At 31.8% G+C, this 10,513-nt stretch overlaps 1 protein-coding gene across 1 annotated transcript; it reads left to right on the forward strand.

The window, feature by feature from the left end:
- Positions 1 to 4,648: 4,648 nt before the first annotated feature.
- Positions 4,649 to 5,978, forward strand: LOC110728447 (agamous-like MADS-box protein AGL29). The gene has a single exon (XM_021908090.1). The coding sequence runs from the start codon at positions 5,258 to 5,260 to the stop codon at positions 5,786 to 5,788; it is 531 nt and encodes a 176-aa protein (XP_021763782.1). The 5' UTR covers positions 4,649 to 5,257; the 3' UTR covers positions 5,789 to 5,978.
- Positions 5,979 to 10,513: the final 4,535 nt, after the last annotated feature.

Genomic DNA, 10,513 nt, shown 5'->3' on the forward strand with positions numbered 1-10,513 from the left:
TAATGGATGCTGTTGCTAAGCTTGATGATCCCCAATGTGAGTTGTTACTACGTCATGCGTGTACTGGGGTTTCAAAACTCTACTTTTCTATGCGCACTTGTCCCCCTCGTCTTTTTGAAGCGGCCCATATTTCTTTTGATGTGGCCCTTCGGGCTTCTTTGTAGCACATTGTTACTGCTTCGGGGCCTGGTTTTGGTGATTGGCAATGGAGACTTGCCACCTTACCTTTTGCTTACGGTGGTCTAGGTGTTTATTCAGCGGGTGATGTTCAGCACTATGCTTTCCTTGCGCCGCGTTTGCAGTCTTCTGGTGTTCAGGCTACGCTTCTTTGCAATTCTGGTATTGTGGATCCGAGACCGGCCTTCGATGATGCTCTTAGTCTTTTTAATAGGACTGTGGAGATTAATCTTTTGAGTAACCCTAGTGAGATCGCTGCCCCCAAACTCATGAAGAAATTGGCAGATTTATATTTTACGAAGGTTATTGCATCTGCAACATCCATTTCCTCCTTATCTCTGCGTTAGGTTGCCTTATGGAAATCCCAGCAGAGGGATCACAATTCTTCCTGGTTGCGAGTGGTCCCAATATTGAGGTTGGGTCAGACTATGAACTGTAAGGCTTACCGTTCTGTTCTTTGCTACCGGTTGGGTGTTCCTTTGTTCTCCGTTTCGATACCGTGTTCTGCAAGCTCAATGGTTTTCGATGGAGACATTTTTGGGGATCATGCAGTGTCTTGTGTTGGGATGGTGGGTATTAAACATCGACATAATGTTGTTTGCGATACCCTTATTGATATTTATTTTCGGTATGGGATTTCTGCAAGAAATTAGGTTAACGTTGGGTTGACTGGAGGGAACGACGAGGCTCTTCGACCTGTAGATGTGCTACTTAATTCTTGGACAGAGGCCTTGATGTGTGTGTTGACTTGACGGAGTCTTCTCCTTTAACACAATATGGGTTGTCTTACTTCGTTCCTGGTCGTGTTGTGTCAGTTGCTGCTCAGTGGAAGCGGGACAAATATGCGGTGCGTTGTAGGGCTATTGGCTATGCTTTTCTTTCTTTCTCCTTTTCTTCATTGGGGGAATTATAGAAGGATGTTGTTGCGTTGTTGAAGCGGGTTCAAGCGTTTGCTAGGACTCAGGATATTGGTGCTCGTGCAGCTGCTCAAATATTTAGCAGGATCGAGTTCGCTATAGCTAGAGGGGTGGGGGCCCAGATTGTATCTTGGCTCCCCACTAATTTCTTGTAATTTGGTTGACTTTGTAGGTTTTTGTAATAATAATAATAATAATAATAATAATAATGAAATCTGCTCAGTTGAAATCTGCTCTGATCTAATCTGCTCTGCTTTGCTATACTTTGCTCTGCCTAGAAGCTCAAAAGAACAGGGCCTTTGTCTAGCCTTGATTATTTATAGTTAAGAACAAATATAATCATGTAGGATCTTGTTAGATTCATTTTGATTTTTACTTATAATTTTTACATATTAGTGATGAAACATATAAATGAGTGAAATAACGCATTAACATGCAAGTAATGAGTAGTGTTGTATTTAAAAGAAGGCAGAGGAAGTATGTTTCAATTCCTTGCCACCAAAATAAAAATAAAATATTCAAGATCTACCACAACCTTCTTTAAAGTCAAAATTTTTATTTATCACCATTTTCTTTCCATATGTATTATGTGGTCATTGCATAATTAATTTCTATAACTTATTTTGCTTTTTCATTGATTTTCTTCCTTGAATTGATATTTTACCTTTCTTGCTTTACTTTTTTCACTTATTTAAGACGTCAATTAAAATAACATACTCCCTTTTCCCAAAGTATAATTCACATCTTATGATTCTTGCTTATTCAAAAGAAATAGAAACATAATATTGTGAAGGTTAGTTGAATAAAAATGAATAAAATAAAAAGTGGGGATTAGGTTGATTTAAATGAATAGACAAAATAAAGATCGGATAAGGGAGATTAGATGATTGAAGGTGAAAGAAAAAATGATAATGCTAGATTTTTTTAATGATGGAATTTTGTTATTGAATGTGATTTAATAAAAATAAGGTCAAATTGTCAAGAATTACCAACCTAATAGGTCATTTTGTTAACAACTACTCGCTTAAAAATTTTATCAAAAAAATTATCCCTTAAATTTAAAAAGTTTGACTAGCACTAGCCCATTTTGGTTTTTAGGCAACAAAATCCTGCGAGTGGGGTCCACTTCTATATATTTCCTTCCAAAAATTAAGCACGAAATGACGAATCAGATAAGCCAAAAAAATTATATTTGTAACCCTAATTATCCAACTACAATGAAAAACAACAAATTTCCCCAATGTCGCAATATCCCCAATTTCTATTTCAAAATGAACCCTAATTTTGTAATCTTAAAACTTTAGAATTAGAATTCAAAATTGAACATCAATTTAGAAGCGTTACATATCTTTTAATTAAAACCCCAATTACATTCCTCTTCTTCAATTGACAAAATTTTGAAAATTTTGTGTTTTTAGGTTGAGCCGTTGCAAAGGGGATGATGTTGGTTGTTATATACGAAGGTTGGGCTTAAGTTTTGGAGGGAAAGTGTTCCCTACTAGCCGGATTTTATTGCCTAAAAACTAAAATGGGTTAGTGTCAGTCAAACTTTTTAAATTTAGGGGTATTTTTTTGATAAAAATGTTGAGCGAGTAGTTGCTGACAAAATAACCTATTAGGTGGGTAGCAGTTCCTGACCTTTTTATCTTCCTAATCAAAATGACCTTCTTCTTTTTTTTTTTTTTTTTTTTTAATAATTTTATCTTCTTAATCCTTTTCATAAATATTTTTGGAGGTTACATGTATTGACTGCCTTTGTTACTGTTGCTTTCTAATTTGACTAGTAACGCATTGTGACTTTATATAACCTCCAAAAATATTAATGAAAAGGATTAAATATATAGTCGTCGTTACATAATTGATTGCCTTCTTTCATGATGCAACATAATTTTCCTCCATCAATTTATTGATTTCCTACCTTTCTTAAATAACATCTTCATATATTTAAATGTGATTAAAGATCAATCACATTGGAAAAACAAATTAGCCTCTATGTCCTTCTCTACATAATTTTGGGGGTTAATATACTCTACTCCTTTTCTCCATCTACTCGTTGAAATTACAATCAATTCTCGGAGCAGTCTAGGCGTGATAACCAATACTATTCAACTGATGATGATTCAAGAATCAAGTCTAGTAGCCAATTTCCAGATAAGTTATTTATTGTTTTATTTTTAATATGGTAGCATTCTTAATCTAAAAGTAAATTGAATTTTGCTCCCACATTAGTTTGTATCCGTTCTCATTGTGAAATCAAATTAAAATGATTTAATCTTTCAAGTAATTAATAAAATTTAACAACCATAAAAACTTCATTAAAAATTTAGTATTTTCATAATATATTTATTAGTCAAAATTTAGTATTTTCAAAATATATAATTTCCTTAGGCCCATTCATTAATTAATTGTAAAATGTACATACAATCAAAGTTTGATTTTTTTTTCATCGTACATCCTAGAATTTTTAGTTGATCTAATTCGCCCTATACCCTAGGATTTTTTTTTTATATACACCATATACCTTTTAGTTCTTATAAAAATCCGACAAATACCCTTAATGACTACATGATAAATGAATTTTGATTAATTATACCTTTAAACCACCCTAGATCCCTTTCTCCACCCCTAAAACCACCTCTCCCTTCCCCTAACCCTAAAATCACCCTAGATCTCCTTCGCCCGCCCTCCCTTAATAATATATTTGGTTTTGGGGGTGGGGGAAAAGGGATGGTTTCAAGGAGTAAAGGAAGGGATCTGAGGTGGTTTCGTGGCATAATTAACTTTACTTAACTTTACGACCAATAGTCATGAAGAATATCAAGTGCTTTTTTGTGAAAACTCGAGGGTATATGGTGAGTTTAAAAAAGTGCAAGGGTATAGCGAATAAATTGAAAACTCGGGATTATATGGTGAAAAATATCGTTTAAGTTTTCCTTCATTCCACATATATTGCACCATGTTGATTATTACACTATTCAAAAATCTATTATGATTTATTTTAAATGAAATCATAGTCTAGCTTGTGAAGTCTTACTGGACTTATCCCGATTTATATTTTCTGGATATCAAATTTTAATAATTTTTATGTAATGAGAATTAAACATATCAAAGGTTAAAGTTACACATTGGGAACCATAAAAATCTATGTGGTTCATATTTTTTAAAAGTAGGAAGTATGATAATTATGCTACACTAACCGTTAGAATTTCTTCCTTTAAACATATTATTATTATTGTTCATCTTTATCAATTAAAACATATAATCCAATTAAAATGCATATAAAATCCCTCTTAAACTTCAAAAAATTTCATTAACAACATGTAATACAAGACAATTTCAAATATAACAACCACTTACTCACCTCTTATTTTCTTAAACCTTCTTAAAATTGGAAAACCTTATTAAAGTTAACTCAAATAAATAACTCTAACACCTCTATTTTTTTGTCAACTCTAACTTGGTGAATGCAAAATATTATACAGTTAATAATAAAATGATGTTCTTACTCTATTTTATTTTATCTTTTGGTATTTTTAATCTCATAATAATCTAGTAGACTAACACCGGTATCTAGAACATGTAAATATAGTCATTTTTATTTTTTTAAGGAAGCGTGGAGCATTTTATACAGTCAATTTTTATTTAAATGCTTTGTTTTCCACATATATAAGAAGTCGAATTTCAAATAGATCTTAAAAAATTTTCGTGTATTATTTTGTTTGTTAACTATGATACATAAAAGGGTACATTATCACTATACCATTATGAAACAAATGGTTTAATGAGGATAATGTAAAATAATTGAAAATATTTGACTGTTCAAAATTGAAAACATCTTGGGCTTATTAGGTGGGAAATATATCGTTATTAGACCAATAATAACTATAGAATAAGCTAAAGTGGATATTATGTGGGAAATATATTATTTCTGGTACCTATGAAATCTGCTAAAGTAAATCTATTGAGATTGCTTCCCATATTTGAATTTTTCTTCCCATTTTAATAAATAAATATCAGCGGTTAGATCACCATCTTTTTTAAAAAAAAAAAAAAATCAACGGTCAGATCATTCTTTATTCTCCTTTAAAAGCGATTTTAGATCTAGCTTTGTTATTTCACAATTATATTTTCATATACACATTAACAAAAAATAAGAGGGGAAAATGGGTCGTCGAAAGCTTGAAATGAAGAAAATAGAGAAAAGCTCATCAAGGTTGGTCACTTTTTCAAAGCGTCGATCAGGCGCTTTTAAGAAAGCAAATGAGCTTTCTACCTTGTGTGGAGCAGAGATTGCAATTATTGTCTTTTCTCCCGGAGGAAAACCTTTTTCATTTGGAAAACCAAATATTGAAACTGTGGTAAATCGATTTCAAAATAGAAATCAAAAACGAAGTAGAAGCCATGAAAATGGATCTCGTGCATCGAACAAGAAGACTCAAAAGCGAGTTCAAAAACTCAACCATGAACTCATCAATCTGGATGCTCAAGTAGAGTCTGAAAACCAAAAAAATGAGAAATTTAACCAATGGGGAAACAATTGTTTGTTTGAGGGGAAACAACCAATTGAACAACTTGACTTAAATCACCTGAAGATATTTAAGAGGCAACTAAATGATTTGTGCACCAATTCACATAGCCAGGTGATGGAATTTCAAGCATCGCAATCCTTATTGCTTTTGGCAAATATGGAGTAATTCAATTCTAGATGATTAGCGAAAAAAAACTTGGTTACTAAATAAATTACTATCTTAGTTCAGTAGAAGCCATGAAGGCCATGATCAATAAAGTTATTTAAATGTTTATTGTTTTTCCTTTGAATAGTAATATTGTAATCATAATTTTCATGAGATCATAATATATTTGAGTGTTGAATTTTAAGCTTAATTATTAGTTTTATTATAGATTTTATGATTCTACTTCCAGCAAAAGTATACTTTTCAAATTACATGACTACAATTATTAAAACAATACAAATAAGTACAACTTTTTTAATTATTCCTAACTTTTAAAATTATATATAATTGATATGTTACATACTAAACTTTGGTATTAAAATTAACATATACTCATTAAAATTGATTTGATAAAAAAATTGATACATGAAACATTAAATTAGCTATAGTTCATGCCATTCACAATGTTAATAACATATATATACATGATTTAAAATTTATTTTGTATACCATATTTTTCACAATATTTAGAAGAATTGACACACTACATCATTCATTTGAAATTTAGGTATCACATAATTATTACATGAGCATGTAAAGTTATAATGTGTAATGGCATTCATATTAAAATTACACCTAAGTGTTAGGTGTATCATGACAATTGCACATCCTAAGTCAATAATTGGTGAGAAAATGTTTTTAATGAAACTTTTTAATAATTACTACTAGATGATATGTTTCCTTTTTAGTTTGATTTATTCCCAGTTTTTAAGATATTTCATAACCTTTTCAATTAGGTAGGGTATTTCAATTTCCATAAAATCTTGATTCATAACTTAGTAGGATGCAATTTTAATTTCCATATCCTAAAGTTTTAGGCCCACTCTTTTCACCTTATGTTTGCTAAACTCAAATTATTTTAACTAAGTTAAAATCATTTGTTACAAAAATTAAATTTTTTTTTTATTGAAATTAAATTACTTTTACTAAACTTAAATTTTTTAACTAATTGTAGACACATGATTGTGTCCCCCAAAAACCAAACCTAGTGATGAGTATCTTTCACATCTTTGATTAACGATTCAGCAAAGAGTTGAAGAGTCTCGCGAAGTTCCCTTAAGCCTTGACCATATCCCTAACCTTACCTAAAATGTTTTAAACTAAAATCATTCATTTCGTCTCTTTAAACCCAAAATCATTCTTTTCGTGTCCTTAAATCCAAAATCATTCATTTCGTGTCCTTAAAATCATTCACTTCATGTCCAAGTCATAAAAACATCTCAACCAGATTATTTTGGTCCATAATCCCGGTCCATTCATTGCTTAGATGGATAGGGCTAGAAAAGCGCTTTCCAACGATATATTATAAGCTAAAATCTGACTTAAAACGAATAAGTTATGGCCAAAATACTAAACCGAGCCCAAACCGAACCTTGGTCCATCTTACCTACGACCCAATGATCATGTGAGGGTTTAAATATCTTATTCCCAATCCTAAATCAATTAACACTCTTTTAGAAGTTTCAAGAAAGTTCTACTTTATCCTTTCCATAAAGATAAAGATCAAAGAGTTTGAAATCGAATAAAACTTTTCTTTTTAATAATCCTCATCCTGTTCGAATTCAAATATGTTTGGATATAATTTGCATAGAAAACCCATCAGAAACTGACAGGCTAAAATCGTATCACCTAATCAAAAGTGGGAAACAGCGTTCTTCTATTCCTAATTAATTAATATAATCTAAATTATCAAGAAACAAATAAGGGTTGTTTGAAATAAACTAAGGAAGAAATCAAAAATAAAAAGCCTAGGGTCACAGGTTCACCAATAATTAATACTCTGGGATAAAATATAAGAATCAACGATTAATGTTGCAAACATAACATGATTAACAGGCTCTCGGAATTTATTAATCAACATAGATCTAACAGGCTTTCGCAATTTACTAGATCTAAGTTACAATTGAAAATATCCTTTAATATCAAATTAACATTTACTCGATTCATCAATTCAATATTGCTATAATATTACAATCAAATCAGATGTGCTCGATTCATAATCTAATTGTACAGAATTAAAACAATCCAATAAGAATTTATTATGCAATATCAATAATCAACCAAAATAATTCATCCCTTCATATTAATTATGGATCCCCCAAGAACCCTAGAATTAAACTACTCACGCATAATTAAAGCTAAACTAAAAGAAGCAATTAAATTAAGCATGATTAAAGCAATAATAATAAAACTAATAAGAAAGCAATAATAACAAAAATGATAAAAGCAATAATAAAACTATTGTACAAACAATATACTATTAAAACTAAAGTAAAACTAAACTAAAAATATAAGCTTGAGAAAAACAAAGTATAAAAAAAACTAACTAAAACTAATCTAAGGAAAATCTCTCCTCCAACCTACGTAGTGCCTCCCTTTTTATAATAAAGAGGAGTTCTAATCAAGGTCAACTTCTAACCCGCTACACAAAAGTCGCGTACTACTACCAGCGTCCATACTAGTGGGCTTTTAATTATATCTAAGCCCAAAACTAAAATAACCGGCTAAATACAATCTGGAAATCATACTCGCCCGACCGGGCCTTGGGTCGCCCGATCGAGCTCGCATGGTTGGGGTTGTAACTGGGCCTCGGCATTCTCCACTCCCATTTGCTCTTGGACTTGGGCTTTTAGAGTTCTCTAGCCCAAATTTCTTCACTTGTTTGGTCCATATTTCGTGTGGGAACTTTGAACCTCTTTTACTTAATCGAGCCCTTAATCACCGAACTAAATTTCTCTAACTCGGCCTTGGGATTAAAATATCCGGTCATAAAATACGATCAAACTCCAATATTTTCGTAGTGGCTCAATAAGCTCGAGAATTGTCATAAATCTAAAAATTCCTACAAAATAAAACCAACTCTACAAAAACACTAGAAATCGTATATTAGTAATAAAAATAGCTTTATAGAGCTCAAATAAGGACAAATATGACCATGGGACGGGGAATAAAAATATATATAAAATAGACTCATCAAACTCCCAAGCTAAACCTTTGCTTGTCCCTAAGCAAAAGCAATGAATAAATAAATCAATACTTCACCCCAAATACAATATAAATCAATAAGTACGATTCAAGGTAAATCCGATAAACATGTATCAAAGTCAATCAATCAAATCCATCCAATTACCAATCTTCCCAAACAATTGTCAAACATAGCAAACCACAAGAGCATATAGAATTCAAGACTAGTGCTCACACACTCAACTCTCATTTATGTGGCGAGTAAAAGATGTACTCGATCGCTCTCCAACCACCCCTTTATATGTGAACAGTGCCCTCCCAACTCACGCACTCGTGTGTTTAAAAAGACATACACTCAACCTAATTGTCGACTCGGAATATGTCAAATCATTCTTTACATTGATAAACAACTAATTTCACGTTCATACAACTCTATGCACAATGGTCGGAAGGTCTTTAAAGCTTGTAATGTAAGGTTAGGGTAAAAGGATAGGAAATATTTGGGAAAATATGATAGCAAAGCCATGCTTAAGGAAGCCAGAATCCTAATGAATAAAACCAAGGTCAAAAATAAATAATAACCAAACCATCTCCAACATAACTCAACTAAACTCTACAAAAATTCACCAAACAACTAATCCAACACTTCACAATTTTTTCAACACTTACAATAAATCACTCATAAAAATAAACATCATGAAGCTAGAGTGATACCAACTTTGAACTCTTCTTTTCTTTTGAGCAACCTTCATTTAGAACACTTGAGCATTAACAATTTTTCCTTTTTGCTAATTTTTTTTTCTTTTTATCTCACATTGGAATTTTTTCAACTTTTGAACACCTTTTTCAATTTTTTCAATCCACAAAATAAGAATAACAAATAACTTCTCAAATCCACCCACATCGTGCAAATTATGTGCACACTACAACTCCCTCACCTCACTCACTATTAGCTCCCCCAAGCCAAGCTTGAAACTAGTAACCAATGGGGCTTAAATAGGCTTGTAATGTGGCTTAGAAACAATAAAAAGGGCACAAGCAACAACATGGGTAGCAAGAAGGGAACAAATGTATCTAATATCATATGGAGGCTTTCTAAAAGAACAAATGTCTTCGTCCTCCTCAATGTGCATAATAATGAGTCATACAAACATTACTCAAAGTTAAAAATCAATACTCAATTTCATTGACATACCAGGAACTAACACACAATTCCTTACCAAATCAACTAGTCAAGCACTATATATATTCACAAGTTTGTTAGGAAAAATTGACACATGTTAAGATTTCAAAGCAATCAAATATCAAATCATGATCACAAATCTACAATATTTATCATCATAACCAAGAATAAAAACAATTTTGAAATTTTTTTATCAAGGAGCACAGGGAATCATGATTCATAATTCATTGGAACGTATTTTTGGAATTTTTATTAGTTTTAAAGCAATAAAAACTAACCTAGAAAGCAATAAAATCTAGACTAAAACACCAAAGAAAAAAAATAATAAAAAGAGAGAAGGTGAAAGATATACCATGCGTACACAAAAACCTCCCCCCCAAGCTAAATCAGACAATGTCCTCATTGTCTTAAAGACAAGCTAGTAGTTAAGGTGACTACTCCTCATCATCATCACCACAATAATGTTACCAAATATCCGAGGATTGCAATGCATCACTTTGGAACAAATTTGGGCAAGAATGAAACAAAGTGTTTGTGGA

This window comes from Chenopodium quinoa, unplaced genomic scaffold (assembly GCF_001683475.1).
Source record: "Chenopodium quinoa cultivar QQ74 unplaced genomic scaffold, ASM168347v1, whole genome shotgun sequence".
NCBI lineage: Eukaryota > Viridiplantae > Streptophyta > Magnoliopsida > Caryophyllales > Amaranthaceae > Chenopodium > Chenopodium quinoa.

Coding starts and splice junctions, on each gene's coding strand:
- LOC110728447 (XM_021908090.1), top strand. CDS start 5,258: ATGGGTCGTCGAAAGCTTGAAATGAAGAAAATAGAGAAAAGCTCATCA.